Genomic DNA, 19,285 nt, shown 5'->3' with positions numbered 1-19,285 from the left:
TCTGATGAGTGGGTGCTACTTACCCAGACGAGCTTGCACAAAGCCCTACCACCAGTAAATATATGTATGCTCCGAACTTTTTTTGTCACCGATTTGTTATCATTTTCATATATTTAGATTATTAAAGACTTTAAACGGGGCTGTATTAGTTATTCGTAGTGTTTTTTATTTAGTGGGACAAAAACGACCCCATGAGCAAATAAGGATTTAGGGATGATAGCCGACAGCCTGCACGTGCCAATTCTATAAAAGTATCAGTCCTGTTAAAACTGGACCTGGGCAAGCTCCACTAGGTTTTTATATGCCTAATTTGTGTTTATAATAATGTTTGTGCTTCGCGGTGAAGGAAAAAATCTTAAGTAAACCCGCTAATGTCGAACAAATTCGTCGATATATATCCATCACACTCTTGGGGAATAGTAGCGGAATAAGCTAAAAGCTTTCTCCTTAAGTTCTGTCGACCGTAAGCCTTCCGCATATCCTCTTGCGGCGCATGAGCTCAGCAGAAACATCTTCCTTTCTTTTACACTCCGCTTGCGCCTTTAAGTAAGTTAATGATCCAGCCCAATTCGCAGTGTAAAGAAATTTCTAAATGTTCCAACATTTACGATATAATATTATTTTGTATCTAATTGATCTATTTTGTCGCAAAACAACACCGAAAGTGTAATATATATTCATATTTATAACATATTCACAGCCCTGTAATTTGTGTTTGTAATTAATTATCAAACAAAGATAATGAATGTTGGCGAGTACAGACTTAATTTCTACGTCATGGAATTGTCGTCAACTCTTTTATTATTTATTATCTCCTTGCGTATCTCGTTGTAGTGATTTATATCACACTAGTTACCGCCCGCGGCTCCTCACATCGCCCATGTGCTCCTATCTTGCGAATTAAGATGTTATGTTGTGCCTGTAGTTATACTTTGCTGCTGAAATATATTTCCATAAATATTAATTAAAATCCTTCATACGACGGAAATAGAAAAAAATTGCATGGGGGACTTGCGTGACCTATTTCCGTCGGCCCTAAGGAGGATGGCAGGCAGAATGAGCTCCGATGCACAGATGATGCCGTACGCACTAGCAAGAATTGTAGGGGAGTCAAGATCACTCTTAAGGAGAAGTCCATCGAACCATGAGCGGAGCACAGCGCGGAAGTTGCCACGGATAAGTACCGAGAAAAATAGGCAAGTAAATCAGTAGAACAGTTGTTTTTTTTAAATAAAATATAAATACGTATAAATTACATACAACTATTAGGACCTTGAATAAGTTCTCGCTGTTTTTTGAATAAGTAAATTCCTTATTTATAATAAAAGTTACGTATATTTATATTTATTGAAAATATTGTCCATAACTAGAGACTACTTTTTTTCATCTTTCTGGCGGTATAAGAATTCCATGTCGGATAAATACCTCTTTTGAGGCTAGCTAAAAATCGACCCTTTCCTTGGTATCTTCATAAGAATGGAAGCACTGCTTAGCCAGACCATGTGCCATCGAAGAAAATAAGTGATAGTCAGAAGAAGTTATGTCCAGTGAATACAGCGGGTGGGGCAGAACTTACATTTTAACGTTTCCATATGACAACCTGTCACTGGTCTTGCAACATGTGGTCGAGCGTTGTCATGTAACAAAATTACTTCGTCATATTTCTGCTCATATAGTGGCCGTTTTTCCTTTAATGGTCAACTCAAACGCATCAATTAAAGTCAGTAGCGATCTCCAGTGATAATATCATTCTCATTTCTCCAGTGATAATGGATAGCCGGGCCTACCTCACGATCTTTTACACTTTGGATTATCATACTGTATCCACTTTTCATCGCTAGTCACGATACAGTGCAAAAAACCTTTTGTTTTCTGCCGTTGAAGCAATACATACTTATATAGATAATTACAATTACTTAGGACAAACAGACATGTTCATGCACACAAATGTCTGTCCTGGGTGGGAATCGAACCCACAACCTTCGGCGTGAATGGCAAGTACCTGCCAACCACGCCAACTGGCCCGTCCACAAAATGATATAAGTTTTATAAATGGAACATGTTACACGTGGATTTAATTTCCTTGGGTGAGTTTTCGATAAACGGAATATTTGTTGAATTCCAATATACCTACATTTAATTTTATTTGATTCAGTCCGTAATTAAAATGTTGAAAAAAAGAAACTATTGAGTTTCTTTCCGGTTCCTCTCGTTAGAATCTACATTCCAAACTGGTGGTAGCTTTTCATTTAATTTATATAACATGGCGATTCAAAGTGCCCTCATTAGACTGTTTGAATAAAGATTGAATTAATTATTCATTAATAATAATTGCGAACTTTCAATTTAAAGTACAAGTGAATAACTAAATAGAATGTACATTCAAATCAGCTTTGCTTTTTGCAATAGTACGTAGTACACAGTCAGTCACAGTTTATTTATTTCTCAAATAAATAAACAAATACTTTTTTTATTTTTTTAAATTTTATTACTACTTCATATTTAACCATGAATTTCTAAAACTTCAGACATCTCGTAGTCGTCCTCATCCTCGCTTTCAACCGATAAATCATTTATGTTATGTTATAAATTTCAAGTCCTGTAGGAAGGCATACACGAGAGCGGATGCACAGCGCATTGTACAGATTGGTCATGACCTTATTTCGCATCCTAGGGGCTCCCGTAGCTTCTGGCATCTGACCAAGTCTGTGCAAAATAATTTCTGCCAACCTTCGCTGCCACCGCTCAGAAATCCGGACGGATCGCTAGCTCACAGTCCGCAGGAGAAAGCCGACTTCCTTGCTAAACTCTTTGCCGACAACTCTGTGATCGATGATTGTAGTGCGCAGCCACCAACAATACCTTCATGTGGCCACATGATGCCTGACATCAAAATCAGGCAACGTGATGTGCGTGCGGAGCTGCAATCACTTGATATACGGAAAGCTAGCGGTCCTGATGGAATACCAGCCATTGTGCTGAAGAAGTGCGCGGCGGAGCTGTCTCCTGTGTTAACGCGCCTGTTCCAACTTTCTCTCTCTTCGGGATGTGTGCTGGAGGCTTGGAGAAGAGCTAATGTGCAAGCGGTTCCCAAAAAAGGGGATCGGTCTGACCCGGCAAATTATCGACCAATAGCTATCACCTCAGTACTTTGTAAGGTGATGGAACGGATTCTAAACAACCAACTGATCCATTACCTAGAAGATCACTGTCTAATTAATGATCGTCAGTACGGGTTTCGACCAAAACGGTCCACAGGTGATCTTCTAGCGTACGTAACACACCTCTGGGGTGAAGCTATTGACAAGCATGGAGAATCGTTGGCTGTCAGCCTCGATATCTCCAAGGCTTTCGACAGGGTCTGGCACAGAAGTCTTCTCTCCAAGCTACCGGCATATGGTCTGCCTGCTCAGCTATGCACCTGGATTGCCAGCTTCCTACACAAGCGTAGCCTTCGTGTTTTTGTAGATGGTTGCGCTTCACAATTCTATGTAGTGAATGCTGGGGTCCCCCAGGGATCTGTGCTATCTCCCACACTCTTTCTTTTGCATATCAATGATATGCTCTCCCTTGGGAACATACATTGCTATGCAGATGATAGTACAGTGCATGGTGGATACCACGGACGCGCAGTGGCTGGGCGGGCGGAAACTGAGGAGAGGCGGGAGAATCTTGTCATTGAACTCGATAGGACGTTAGAACTCATCGCCAAATGGGGTTCTGATAATCTTGTTGAGTTTAATGCCAAGAAAACACAGGTATGCGCTCTCACAGCGAAAAAGTCACCATTTTACCCTCATCCCTCCCTCTGTGGTACACCGCTGTTGATACAAAGCTAAATCGCCATGCTGGGGATGGACGTTCGCTGCGACCTTAGTCCAAGGGATTACATCGAGGCTATTATAAAAACAGCTTCACGGAAACTCGGAATTCTGAACAAGGTGCGGCGTTTTTTCACGCCACAACAACTGTGCCTGTTATACAAGACACAGGTACGGTCTTGCGTTGAATATTGCTCGCACCTTTGGGATGGCTCCGCTAAGTACCTACTGGAGGCCTTGGACCGGTTGCAGCGATGTGCATTACGCATTATTGGCGACGTAAAGGTCACAAACACCCTTGAACCTTTACAACTGCGTCGCGAGATAGCAGCACTGAGCGCTTTCTATCGACTGTATCACGGCGAGTGCTCTGAGGAATTATTCTCTCTAATTCCTGCTTCCCCCTTCCTTCTTAAGTCCACGCGAGCTGGTTCTCGATGTCACCGCCTTACTGTGACATCAATTCCATCGCGCACAAAGAAATTTGGCAACTCCTTTCTTTGTCGCACTACCAAAAAATGGAATTCCTTACCAGCTCACGTGTTCCCCTCCTCTTACAACCCGGGTTTCTTCAAACGAGGCGTGAAGAGGCATCTTGCGGGCCGGCAAGGCGGTGACGGCTAGCACAGAACATTTATCCCGACTGTACTGGCCGTCGTCGCGTTTGGACTCTATTACTACTTACCATCATATAAAAAAAAAATGTTAATGATATCGTGTAATGTATCGTTATACTTCGTATATCTAAGACCTCGTCTCTAAAGGTCTCCAAGATGATTTATCTGCGTGCTTATCAACTATTTCCGCACAAATTCTTATCGCGAAAAAAACGTGCAAAGTACAAGGCCGTAATTACCAGTCTAAGAATTTAATTCTGTAATACGATTTTATCATATTTTATATTTTCATACGTCTTAATTACTCTAACAATTATCATTACCATACACTTTTTAAGCGGTACATAGAAATACAAAGTACGTACGTAGCTCGTACTCTCACACCTTATGGGCGAATCCACGATAACTAATACTTTTTAGGTAAGTTCGTAACAGCCTGTGAATGTCCCACTGCTGGGCTAAAGGCCTCCTCTCCCTTTTTGAGGAGAAGGTTTGGAGCTTATTCCACCACGCTGCTCCAGTGCGGGTTAGTGGAATACACATGTGGCAGAATTTCAGTGAAATTAGACACATGCAGGTTTCCTCACGATGTTTTCCTTCACCGTAAAGCACGAAATGAATTATAATCACAAATTAAGCACATGAAAATTCAGTGGTGCTTGCCCGGGCTTGAACCCACGATCATCGGTTAAGATTCACGCGTTCTTACCACTGGGCCACCTCGGCTTTTTTTTAGGTAAGTAATTGATTGCAATTTTGTTATATGTATACTGATAGAAATATTTAAAAAAATTGTCTTTTATTAAACTTCCTCGGGGCTCGGTGATCTAGTATAGTAGACAGTAGTTTATACAAATAGAAATATATAAACATCAATAATTTTTTTAGATTATAAATATTTCTTAGTTAACATTCAATTGATAACAACTAAAATTATTTTGCATGATATAATATTAGTGAGAATCAAAAAATAATTATCGGATAAAAGTAAATAGATAAAGTCAAGTCACGGCGTAAGATCAGTATTACAAATTATATAAAAAATACTATACTTTACATATTATCAGCTCCCACACAAACCGTCTTCACTTCGCGCAAATACCAATATACATATTCTACTTTCACGCGCTTCGCGATGTACGTCACCCGAGATGACAAATGGATAATATATACATACACAGATAATATATATTAATATTATAAAATACTAATTAATTTATTATTGTAGATAACGTTTGATTAAAATTTAATAATAAAAGTGATTAATAATAATAAAAAAACGTTATTATAATCTAAGCTTACAAATCGATTTACGATTTACAAATCAATCGAAATCACCACATCAAACTTTTGATATAATCATCTTTTAAAAATATCCTCTTCAAGGTTATTGAGATTGATATGCAAGATGACTAAGTAGTAAGCTATAAGCTTGAGATAAATCATTAAACACACGATTTAATCTGTTTATCGAAGAATGGTTTCCTAACTTGATTTTACTTCTGTGTATACGAAATAATGTCAACAAATCCTTCCTGGGGCAGGTTTTCATTTTTATGATAAGATTCCACAGGTGATTTTACTTTGCCTATTAAACTGCAATTAATACAGATTGCATAACAATCTAGCCAGAAGCTAGCTAGCTATCAATAGCCAAACTAATATTTGAATTGTACTATTGTAAAATTGTACTCTTACATAAAACATAAAAATATTATGTACTTATTAGCAAATTACATAACAATTAATAATATTAAGCTGCTTATATTATAACTAGCACTGCTCGCGGCTTCGTTCGCGTCATCATTCAGAATTGCTAAATAACAATTTCTTAGCTATTTCATCAACAGTGAAGAATATTAAACCAAATTTTTATATTACGATAATGTCAGTCAGTCAGTCAGATACTCTTTGTATATATAGATAAATAATATATACTAATACTTGCATAAGGTGAAGAAAGTTCGCACACGGTTCTTATTTTATATCAAAAAGACGTTCATTAATCTTGTTTTGTAATATGTGCAGAACAGAGACAGTGTTTATCAGGATTTTTCCACAGTTCGTGTTTTTATTGCATGTAGTTATTGACTGCTGATAAAACACTTATAATTTTTATTTATGGCTTTTTGACTTCAATGCTTCGTTAAAATGATTTCAGTCTGTTGTGTGTTAGATACATTTTTCAAAAATATGCTAAAATCATTTAGCAATACGTTATGCATATTTAGTAACCGCTTAGTAGGATTAGAAAGAACGCTTTGGCATCTAGTGTCTGCAGTGCATTTATATATGAAACCCTATGTTTTTCGAGATTAATTTTACAGAATAGATCTACTGATGGCTGTACCTATCTGTTTTAAATCCAGAAATTAAAGTTGCAGTGGCCGATACTGTGAGTAGGAGAGATAAGGCTAGTTATGATAAACAAAAACAAACTTCCTTTGTACTATTCACAGTTGTAAGGCAAAGTCCTCGATTTTATCGAAAGATAATAATAATAAAAATGAACCCGCACTTATAAATACAATAATGGATACAATTAAGGTATCATACACAGTATAACGATTCGATTACGAGCAGTAATTTTACTTTGACTGTACTAGAAAAAGAACAATAGATTTAATTTTAAAAAAAGTTAATCATTTTTATATTAGTGAGAAACTATCAGAAATATTAGAGGTTGCAAAAGTAATTCATAAATCAGGAGCGGAGTACAAATCGCCACCACAACCAAAAACCAAAAAGGTCCGCCGTCATTCGCCCCTACATTGATGATCAGAGAGCCTGTGCCGGTGACATCATAGCACTCGCCTTCATCTAGAGCATCTACGTAAATGCATTTAAGCAGTCCCCACTATAGCTGGTGGGCTTCACTGGTAAGCATATGATAGCATTAAACACAATCATTCTTTATGAGATTCCATTCTTCACCAAAACAAAATCATACACCATCTACCTATAAAACATACACTGATGGTGAAATTGTTTTATTCGATCAAGCTAATAGCAACTTGTCAACCATGGACTATTTCAGAATGTGATCTCTATGAACTCTACATATCCAGAAAACATTGGGCTATTACTATGAATTTTATGACAGAAATTCTAAATATTTTTTTTTACTGGCTCGACAATGAAACCCACGTTTGAACTAATAAACCTTCGAGACAGTCGAATTTTCTTATAAGTTATTAATCAGGATTATAAATTGTACGTGATATTTTATTTATAATAATAATAATAATAATATATTATAGTAATCTTTTCTATGATAAACTGATTTCATATTCTAAATTGTCGTCGATAAAAATAAACATACAATGGTTTGACAAGTTATAAAGTCACATAAATAAATAATTTAGGCCAGTTCGTGCTAGGTCACTTAATGTAGGGATCCCTTGTCAAGCTAATTATAAAAAGAAAAATGATTAATCAATTACACATTTCAAGCAATTTTATCATTGTAAACGTGAACTGATGAACTTATTTATATGTAAACATCTAATCGCTCGGTACACGGTAGGGGCGTCAGATAAGCAAGCGTAAGGTTTCGAGCGTCTAATGTCGTAGACGTAAGATTTCGAGTGTAAAAATAGTTTTCGCCCGCGGCTTCGCTCATGTGTGACGGAGAGGGGAGCTGATGTCTTTTTCTGTACCCCTGACAACATGTATACAAAATTTTATTTCGATTGATTATTAATACGTGAAAGCATAACAAGTTATTGTTAACTAGAAAATTTCTAACTAATTTATCGACAGAACCAGTTGCGGTTTGTAAAGTTTTGAACGATAAATAAATTATTAAAGTACACATTACATTTTCATAAAACACTGTTATTTCTCTGCCTTTGAAGACGTAGGTCCTTGAAGTAGGTAGTAATTTGTGTGCAGCGTATAACGGTGATTAACATTAATAATATAGTATACCATTACTCGCCATACGACATACAATCGCAATTTATGTTAAGGCGTCTATACACTATTACATTATATGAAGATATGAGAGTACGATGTATGCATCATATGAATCTCCCTTTTGACTTGAATTAAACTATCTTATTATATTAGTTTCATAACATTTAAATTAACACAAATTACAATATGTGTTCTAAAAAAGTACACTAAAAATGTCTCAAAATCCTGTTTTAGTTGTGGTGTATTTATATTAAATATTAGTTTATTTCTTTATCAAGAATTTATCAATTTAGATAAAATAGTAACACATTTCGTGCAGGAAACTTTTATAGGCACGTATAGAATAATCAATATTCGCAATAAAATAATTGTAATCAAGTATTTTATCATCATATACATATATTTTAAACTAATGACTGGAAAGATTCAATATTATCATCAAGTTTATTTCCAATGGAGCATCTTAGACACTTTTTTGGGACCAACTGCATTCCAATCCACCTTTAACTTTCTGAGGATACACGTCCAGATTTTGTACGAGTCATATTTATACAAAGTTTCTCCCCTTAAAGTTGAAATATTCAAAAATCCTAACGTAGCAAATTTCAACTTTCTACCCTCACTAGTTTTCGCTGTACGTTGACAGTCAGTCAGGACAAACGAAAATCCATATATTCCATTTCGGTTGGCGCAAACTTCCATTAATACACAAAGAATTGAACGAAGACGTCACTAAATTGTATATTGTATTTATATTATATACTTGTAATCTTAGTATGTACTGTTAATAAGAATATATTTTTTTGTTGGTATTTATTTATTAGTTTGTTTTTCAAAGGATTAGTAAGCTGAAGTAGCAGTGGGCTGGACACATATATCGCAGAACCGACGACCGTTGGAGTAGACGTGTTCTGGTGTGGAGACCACGTCTTGGCAAAGTAGGATGCTCTCCAGCTAGGTGGAGTGACGATATACGCAAGGTGGCTGGCAGCGGTTGGAGATTGAGAGCTGAAGATCGAACTCAGTGGCGTGCCATTGGAGAGACCTATGTCCAGAAGTGGACGAGTAAAGGGTGATGATGAGTTTTTTGTAGATATAAATTTATGTTATTTTATTTATTATTATAACAGCACCACCTACCTTATATCATATGAGTAATTCCTTACTGGCGTTTCTTGCCGTTGGTTGCCTGGAAGAAATCGCTATGTAGCTATAAGGTCGCTAAAGTTGTAATCTACCCATAATTAGGATATACCCATGTTTTGTTATTTTTTTAATCTTTGTGATGTACAATAAAAGTATAAATAAATAAAACCGCATGAACAACCTCTAGTGATATTATGTACTAGTAGTAGTAGTATCGTGTCGAAATAATATCATTGTTATTAGATACGATGCTAAGTGATTTGCATTTCCTATTTCAAGATATAGATAAGAATAGATAAAGCATGTGAATCGACGTCTTTATACTTCGCTGGACGGAATTATTTTTATTTTCCATTGTCACAATGGCACAGATCGTCATAATAATAACACGATCCTGAAACATATGGCAAGTCTATTAAAATCACCTTTAAATAATAGTATTTATTAACTGCAGCCTAAAAAAACATTAGACTTTATCATTTAATTTTATATTGATCATACCTTTGTACAAGACGTACGGTGGTACGGTTGAATGTATCCCGTGATTACTGTTTTTGTTTTACCCGCGTCTGATTAACTTTTGTTCGTTGTTACAGAGGATGGCAGGAAATCGAGTGAATGATGCGGTTAATTGGTTCATGGAAGAACTAACTTCACGAGTTGTTGCCGAATCTGGTATCTCGAGTGATAGGTTCCATCTTGGTAAAATTATCCTGCGTAGTCTCAAGGATTATCCTGATGCCGTGATGCAGGTCTTGTTGCACATATTCTTAAGACACTTGCAATATCTATGACACACGTCAACTAAAAAAATAACGAAAAATATTATTATTAATAATTTCTAAATAATTTTTTTGTCATAGATTGATGGAGCAACTGGAGAATCAGACACAAACGCTAATATATTAGAGGAATCGGTCAAATGCGCTGTATGTTTTCGTAATTTTGGACTTAAAACGGGAGATGTTATAGTACTAATGGCTCCGAACCACAGAAGTCTTTGTGTACCTTTTTACGCAGCTTTGTACACGGGCGTTATTGTCGCGGCCGTTGATATGACGTTAGGAGTTAGTAAGTATCTAACATTTTTTAAGCGTTAAATCGATTTTAATTGTCAGTTCTGGTTCAAAAGTTCTTGGTGGTAAGGACACAAGACACATAATATTTCAGTTCCCAAGGTTGGTCACGTTGGTAAGGAATGGTTAATATTTCTTCCATCGCCAATGTCTATGGGTGGTGGTGACCATTTACAATAATTGTGGCCCATTTGCCTTTAGGTAGACGAAAACCTATATATATACTATAAAAGTATTAAGAAATAATTTTTTTTAGAGGAACTACAAGGCACTTTCAGCGTTAATGAACCGAAAATAATATTTTGTCAAAGCGAAAAAGCTACCGATATACAAGTAGCTCTCAACGATATTGACCTAAATGCCACTATTGTCACTTTTGACAAAGGAGATTATCTTTGCAGTCTTAAAGAGTTTGTAGAGGAATATGCAGATGATACACCTATTGACGGATTTAGGTAAGTTTTAAATTATGTGAACAGATATTTGCGTACCTTTATTATATTTAAACGAACACTAGGATTAGTTATTTAGCCTTTCAAATAGTTAATATTTTAATACAAAATAAAAGAGTAACCAGGAGATGATTCAAGCGTATGTTTGATTTAGTAATAAGAATTAATTTTGATTTATTACTTATTTCTTACCGTTTTGCTATTTGTTTCAGAGCAACAGATTTCGATTCGGAAAATGCAGCTGCGTTCCTCATATCCACTAGCGGTACAACTGGCTTGCCCAAAGCTGCTGTAACTTTGCACAAAAACTTCATCATTTCCGTGTCGTCGATATGGTAATGTCAAACTATTTCTATTAATAAAATACGGTTACGGTTAAAGACATTTATTTTCTCAAAAGATTTACATTCAAATCACTTACAGAGAAAATTACAGAACAATAAGAATAAATTTTTTTTTAAATCGAATAGGCGTACACAGTAAAACAATGAATGTTACAATATCCTAATAATACCATAATAATATCGGTACAGTGCAAGCAAGTACGAGTAGTTTGTGACGTGAAGTAGGGTAGTCCAGTAAAAAGAAAATATAAAAAATAAATAAATATAGTGCGTATACAAAGCAATGACAAGTAAGGGAGGTGACAGATTAGACTCATCTGATGTTTTTAAATTTTAGATTTTTAAATTTTTGGTGTGAGATTGTTCATTATACAGGCATTAGACATAAAATGTACAGTAAATATCATATTGCTGGGCTAGAGCCACCTTTCCTTTTGGCGGCAAGCTTATTCCACCATGTTGCTTCAACGCGGGTTGGTGGATATACAGATAGCAGATTTCCATCAGACACATGCTTGTCTCTTCACGATATTTTCCTTACCACCGTTGCACGAGATGAACTATTGATACGAATCAGGCACATACAACTTAATTTTGGTTGCTTGAGTTTGAACCCACAAACATCGATTAAACACGTGTTTTACCACAGGGCTATCACGACTCTTAAGAAAATGTCTACAAAATGATAAATTATTTTGTAGACATTTTTATTTGTTTGGCAAAACATTTATCGATATGTCTTAAGTTGAAAGTTCGAGTCATTAGCCGATGAATTGTTTTTTTAATTGCGTATAAATCAAGTTTGTTTATTTATGTCCATCATAAAATAATAATCGTTATTATATGTTACGCCATAACTAAGTATTATATTTTATATTATATTATATATTAGCCCTTGGATTTTACATTGATCAGTTGTCGAAGCATAACAGGTAATTAATTTCAATTTACTCCATGGAGACAAGAAACTTTATCATCTCAGATGTATATCATCATCCTGATGATGGATCAGATGATTCTGATGGTAAGTGGTCTTCTTTATTGTTACTGACACTGTAAGAAATCTACCACCTCTTACAAAATCAATGCGACAACAACAACGAAATCTTAGATACTACACACATACTGGTTCACTTACCATTAAAGCCAGAACAGAGTATATAGAGTATTGTTGATTGTCTGTGTAATATCAAATGTGCTCATGGTATCCAACCAGATGGACCTGCAAAAAGTCCGACTGTTAGAATGAAGAACCAAAATTTGTTCGCGATATTTGGTTATATACTACTGCAACAATGTAGGCCCGTTTCCTTTAACGGGCTATTAAAGTTTTACCTACATGTCGAATACATGCAACTTCTAAACTTATGAAACCTTTTTTATTAGGACATTAAAATTCTACCATCCGTAAGTAAAATGCTTTTCATTGTTCTTTAAATATAGCAACCGGATGAAAGACTGCCTTATGTTCCAACATTTTATTAAGGTAACGCAGTTGTGCTCATTAAAAAACATAAATATATCATAAATAGAAATATTTGAAATTGTTACTACAAGTCAACAGAGGTACTTATCTGAAATGTTATAGTTTTTTTTTTAATTTTAGAATTATATATGTTTTGTTCGTTCATTAAATCTTAACTTTTTAACATCCAACTAGGTCGCGCTTCGACACATTTCCATCACCAACTACAATGGCTCTGGTCGGATCTCCTCTGCAGTGGCTAACGGCTATTATAAATTTTCTAGGATCTCCGATATTTAAATATACAAGGTTACAATCATCGATGCCGCTAACGCAAGGACACGCACACTATCTTATCAATACTTATAAGGTTGTGTAACCCTTAATCATTTTGAGATAGAATTTAAGAAATCCTTCTGATTGTATTTTGGTAATTAATAAATATCAAGGGAGAGACAATCTATCTTCGTAACATATAAATGTGTGATTAATTGTTTTTATTTATTTACATAAGAATTATGTACATGAGGTCTTATGTAAGTAAGTATACTCAAAACAAAAGTCAAAATAGCGATTGTACAAATCATGACCGTGAAAAATTGTGGCATAAATGTCTCCGTTGAATCCCAATGCTCATCATTTGTGTTTCTATACTTATTTTATATTATGTCACTAAACTTATTTCTAATCTCTCTCTTATATTTTTTTGTACAAAACTCACGAGTAAAATTTCCTCCCTTCAAAGGAGAAGGTTGAGTTTGAAGACTATTTAAAATCTTTGTGTTCTATCAACTGATCAATTTTGGCTTTTGAACAGAGATATGTGTTACGAAATTTGTTTCATAGAATATTCTTATAATTATTTACCTATGCGGGATCCATATTTAAACGTAAAAACATTTTCAGCCAACATATACCATCGTCAGTCCCACATTAATGACGACGTTAATCAAAGAAGCTGATGAAAAATGTGACATTTCCTGCTTCGAAACCATATTTTTGGGAGGCAGTGCAGTTCCTTTAGCACTCATAGATGAAATTAAGGTAGCGTTCTGATGTACACTATTACAATAAATATAATGTAATAATTTGACAAGCCGGTTGGCGTGGTTGGTCGTGGGCTCGATTCCCACCCAGGACTGACATTTGTGTTTATAAATTTGTCTGTTTGTCCTGAGTCTGGGTGTAATTATCCATATAAGTATATATTTACAAAAGAAAAGTACTGTATGTTGAATATCAGTTGTCTGCTTTCCATAGTACGAGCTCTGCATAGTTTGGGTTCAGATGGCCTTGTGTGAATAAAAAAAAATAAAGCTCGAGCATATGTAATTTTGCACATGAACATAAGGATTCTGGAAATACTAAACAGATATATTTATATTTGCTACAACTTTAAGGAGGACTTATTTGGAGTCAAGTCTATCACACTGCCTCGCTACATGTCCGTGAATATAGTATAAGTCATTTCTCACAGGTTTCCTCATGATATATCTTTAACGTTATGAAAGAATTAACATCGAGAATTCATAATCATTTTTCATTTCAACAGTTAATAAAAAAAATGGTTAAGGTTAACATTTACAAAAAAAAATATCCAAATAATAATTTGTCTTGTCATCTATTTTTATATTCGTAGAAAATTTGCCCCAACACTGAAGTATTGAACATTTTTGGTATGAGCGAAATAGCAGGCGCAGCGTTTCACGGGGATCCAGAATACCCAGCTGCTTGCGGGAAACCTATGGCGTGCTTCCAATACCGGGTAAGTTGCTAATATAATACCACAACAGTACAAGCCTGGACTGCCTCGTAGGGCTAATATGCTGCAGATCTTGGTTTAAACCCCGAGTCAGATAAAGTGGAAAAGCGCAGCCCGCGCGAGTGAGCGAGATAGATGATACACTTGCGTTGTATTTAATAACATTATATGCGAAATATTTCAAATTAACTCAAACCTATATATTTATGTTTATGAAAGTCTATATACATGTACATAGATAATATCGTACTTATATTTAAAAAAAGTGTATTTACCATTTTGTTAAAACAAAAAATAAATGTTATATTATGGCTTTTAATTACGAAAACTAAACGCAACCATTTATCTTTTAGATTATAGACATTAGTACGCAAGTGGATATCTATGAGCCCAATGTCCCAGGAGAGCTTTGGCTGAAAGGACCGAGTATTTTTAAGGTATGGAAACTTAAAGAATGCATATAATTTGAGAAATGATTATAATTTTTATTATACCACTGCTCAACATGCGGGGTTGCTACACCTGTGGCAGATTTTCATCCTTCAGCGATGCTTGCCCGGGTTTGAATCTAAAATCTTTGGTTAAGATTCATGTATTTTAGCCACTGGGCCACCTTAGCTTATGGATGTATTAATACTATGTTTTATTTTCTAGGGATATTACAAAAATATTGCAGCAACAGAAGAGGCATTCGCTGAAGATGGATGGCTTAAAACAGGCGATTTATTCTATAGAGATGAAAATTGGAACTTCTATTTCTTAGAACGTATAAAATTGCTTTTGAAATATAAGAGCTATCAGGTAATTAGGTTTAATTAACAAAAATCTATTGACAAAATTATGGATCATAGTTTCATCTCTATACAAACGGCTGGTTCTAAAAATAACCTCAGACAGACTCCGGGCTGCTACTGAGAATCTTTGACAGAAAAAAACAGTAACTTCTTATTCGTAGAGGTTTGAATCCAAGACCACGGGCTTATATCTAGCCACTAGACCAACGAGGAAGTTACTTAGCAAGAACACATATTACATAGTATTTGCCAACATCATCACCATCATTACGCTTTCATCTCAAAATAAATATAATATTAATTTATTTCATAATATTTACGCTGCAGATATCACCAGTGGAAGTTGAGAATGTAATAAGACAGCATCCAGGGGTCCTAGATGTCGCCGTGACTGGAATCCCTGACCCCGAATCAGGCGAATTACCTGTTGCTTGTATCGTTATAAGAGAAGGCTTCGACGTCACAGCAGACGACATTAAGGAATTAGTTAAAGGTATTGCTTTCTATATCATTTTTCGTCACACATAAAACACATAAAATTTAAACAAGTAATTTAATTGATTGTTGGTTTTTTTAATTGTTTCACCCAATAATAAAGAACTACAAAACATTTAAATCTATGAATAATATAATGAAAACAAGCGGGCATAAGAAGAATCCAAGAATTAAACCCGTTACATAAAAACCGAAACAAGTTTTTCCTCAGTACAGCTCATACTGATTCTTTTTCTCTATTTTCTTCTTTGAGTCATATACAGGGTTCCTTCACCGCCAACCATGAGATAAATTATAAACAAAATTTAAGTACATGAAAAATTAATAGTGCCCTCCAGATTTGAACCGATATCCTTCATTAAGATTCCTTAAGCACTTGACTATCACGGCTTTTATGCTATTTATATCGTATTAAAGATTCTTGCTTATAATTTACAGGTTCTCTCTCCGACTCTAAGCAGCTTCGAGGCGGTGTTATCTTCATGAACAGCATCCCAATGACAGCCTCAACCAAGGTCCATAGAAGAAAGTTGAAAGAATTAGTTCAAGATTTAGAAAGACAATAAGATCTAAGTTTATGTTTTATAAGTTATTAATTTCAATCTATTGTAAAAAACTTTATAATATACCTTATATTATATTGTGAATATTAATATTAATTATATTAAATATAAATAATAATATATGATTATAAACAATATATCAATTAATCATAATACAAGATTGCTTAGATGATAATAACAGTTAATTTTGATGTAAGACTATTTAAATTTAATTGTATGATTAATATATTTATAATTATATAAAAAAGAGCAACTAATACTAGATACTGGTGGTAGAGCTTTGTGCAAGCTCGTCTGGGTAGGTACCACCCACTCATCAGATATTCTACCGCAAAACAGCAATACTTGATATTGTTGTGTTCCGGTTTGAAGGCTGAGTGAGCCAGTGTAATTACAGGCACAAGGGACATAAAATCTTAGTTCCCAAGGTTGGTGGCGCATTGGCTATAAGCGATGGTTGACATTTCTTAGAATGCCAATGTCTAAGGGCGTTTGGTGACCACTTACCATCAGGTGGCCCATATGCTCGTCCACCTTCCTATTCTATAAAAAAAAAAAAAACTAATGAGTTACTATATATATAAGACTTGCAGGTTCATCTCAATAGAATCTACATTCCGAATTGGTGGTAGTTATTTACAAGTGTAAAACTACTTATATAAAGTGTACAGTGATTTCCTTATATTAAGAAAAATTCAAACGAACGTAGAACAACAGTACAATAATTCATTTATTTATTTATCAATTGCTATCTGAAGAATATCATACTAATTCAATACATATAAACTTATTGACAAACACAAAGGTTTTTTTTTAGACCAAGAACACATCACATAAGTTTCAGCACAATCGGTTGGTGAACGTACAGATGACACACATACGGGAAGGAATTCGTTTTTATTTATTAAGCTTATATACATAGAAGATAATAACAATACAAACGGTAATTTTTAAGGTTAGATTATAAGCCACAATTAATATCATCACACGGAAAATAATTAAAAACAAGTATGGTTTTACATTACACTTTGATTAATTATGCTATAAAGTAATTAAAAAAATATAAAATATTATTATAAAGTATAAATATATTTATTGCAAACATTTAATCCATTAAACTACCAATAGTGAAGTACGGTAAAACTTTATAATAAGATAACAATAAGACATAGATTACAATATTATAAATATAAATAGTATTGCTGAATGTAAATGAATGCAGGCTCGTGAAAAATAAGGTAAATTAAAAATAGTAATTACATACATACAGAAACACGTTTGTGTGAGTGGATGGATTTGATTTAAGGAAATAATGCCCGTATCGCAATATTATTTATCTAGGAATGTAGGTAGTGCAAAAGTAGTTCACTAGATAAGGGAGTTTTCACGTTGGTTCATCCATAAGCTTAATTAGAAACTGGCAGAAACTTGGTTAATAAACCTCTGAATATCATCCGTTCCAAAATATGTGAGCAACCGTGGTGGTATTTTATCTCATGTAAAATTAACTACCGGATACCGTGTCATGCGGAAACGTAACATGTCAGCATCTGAACGGAGATTCTTAGGTGGTCGCGTAGCGTTTTTTTTTTGTCACCTCTTTAATAATATCATTTGAAGTATATAAACTTGTTTATTTCCTACAAAACTTGCTATTAGTTAATCGCAATATTGAAGCGATTATATCCAATTTCATCTACATTTCATTTTGTTTTGATGGGCAGGTTGACGTAGTTGGTAGATACTTGCCCTTGACGCCGAAGGTTATGGGTTAGTTCCCACCCAGGACAGATATTTGTGTGCATGAACATGTCTATTTGTCCCGAGTCTGGGTGTAATTATCTATATAAGTATGTATTTACAAAAGAAAAGTAGTATGTATAGTATATCAGTTGTCTGGTTTCCATAGTACAAGCTCTGCTTAGTTTGGGTATTATATTGTATATACATATTTTATATATAATGTCTTGCTCAATGATACTCATAACACGACAAGGTATAAACTTCTCACTAAGATAAACGAGATAAGTTAAAAAGTGATGTAAGCCTCTGACGAGCTCCCTCGACTGTCTGTCGTTTCCTTATACCATCTGATTATTTCCAGGTCATCAGTATTTATCATCAGAATTACTAATGTGTCAAGTTTCAAGAGAATCAACTTATAGGCGAAAATATATATTTTTTCAATTTGATGATATCAGTTCTAAGGTTAGAACTTATCTAATTGAAAAAGAATCAAAAAAATTGAACTAGGCAATAAAAATTTATGCATGGTTGTCACACATAAAATATATAATCATATATACGCGTCGACTTGAGAAACTCTTTTTGTCTTCATCGGTTAAAATATCTCAAGTTGGTATGAGATTAGCTCGAACAAACAGTTATATAGTTGGAAAACTTATTTTGTGAATAATATTTCCTTATACAGCCTGTGAATGTTCCACTGCTGGGCTAAGGCCTCCTCTCCCTTTTTGAGGAGAATGTTTGGAGCTTATTCCACCATGCTGCTAAAATGCGGGTTGGTGGAATACACATGTTGCAGAATTTCAGTGAACTTCGATACATGCAGGCTTCTTCACGATGTTTTCCTTCATTGTCAAGCAAGAGATGAATTATAATAACAAGTTTAGCATATGAAAATTCAGTGGTGCTTGCCCGGGTTTGAACTCACGATCATTGGTTTAGATTCACGCGTTCTTACTAGTAGACCATCTCGGCTTTTATATTTCCTTATACCGGTATAAATATGTATCTATATAAATGACCAGCATATAACTACATCGCAATGTATTACCGCGAAAATCGATGAGTTCTCATTATGACGCACAA

General features: G+C 34.8%; 1 protein-coding gene across 3 annotated transcripts; it reads left to right on the top strand.

Moving 5' to 3' along the window:
- The first annotated feature begins 9,291 nt into the window (after positions 1 to 9,291).
- Positions 9,292 to 17,069, top strand: LOC126775342 (luciferin 4-monooxygenase-like). Of its 3 annotated transcripts, none has more exons than XM_050497207.1 (12): positions 9,292 to 9,428; positions 10,099 to 10,254; positions 10,366 to 10,573; positions 10,835 to 11,033; positions 11,243 to 11,365; positions 13,035 to 13,209; positions 13,746 to 13,883; positions 14,479 to 14,604; positions 14,955 to 15,038; positions 15,256 to 15,402; positions 15,723 to 15,888; positions 16,329 to 17,069. In XM_050497207.1, the coding sequence occupies exons 2-12, from the start codon at positions 10,102 to 10,104 to the stop codon at positions 16,454 to 16,456; spliced, it is 1,647 nt and encodes a 548-aa protein (XP_050353164.1). In that variant the 5' UTR covers positions 9,292 to 9,428; positions 10,099 to 10,101; the 3' UTR covers positions 16,457 to 17,069. The 3 variants fall into 3 exon arrangements, with proteins under 3 accessions (XP_050353164.1, XP_050353162.1, XP_050353165.1); XM_050497205.1 differs by lacking the exon at positions 9,292 to 9,428 and adding an exon at positions 9,804 to 9,908; XM_050497208.1 differs by lacking the exon at positions 9,292 to 9,428 and adding an exon at positions 9,893 to 9,912.
- Positions 17,070 to 19,285: the final 2,216 nt, after the last annotated feature.

Source organism: Nymphalis io, chromosome 18, assembly GCF_905147045.1.
Source record: "Nymphalis io chromosome 18, ilAglIoxx1.1, whole genome shotgun sequence".
NCBI classification, from domain to species: domain Eukaryota; kingdom Metazoa; phylum Arthropoda; class Insecta; order Lepidoptera; family Nymphalidae; genus Nymphalis; species Nymphalis io.
This window is presented reverse-complemented; position numbering and strand designations above follow the sequence as displayed.

Bases quoted from the DNA above. Each gene is read 5' to 3' on its own strand.
- LOC126775342 (XM_050497205.1), top strand. The intron at 10,255-10,365 runs GTCTTGTTGCAC...TTTTTGTCATAG, and splicing joins ATCCTGATGCCGTGATGCAG to ATTGATGGAGCAACTGGAGA. The intron at 10,574-10,834 runs GTAAGTATCTAA...AATTTTTTTTAG, and splicing joins TGATATGACGTTAGGAGTTA to AGGAACTACAAGGCACTTTC.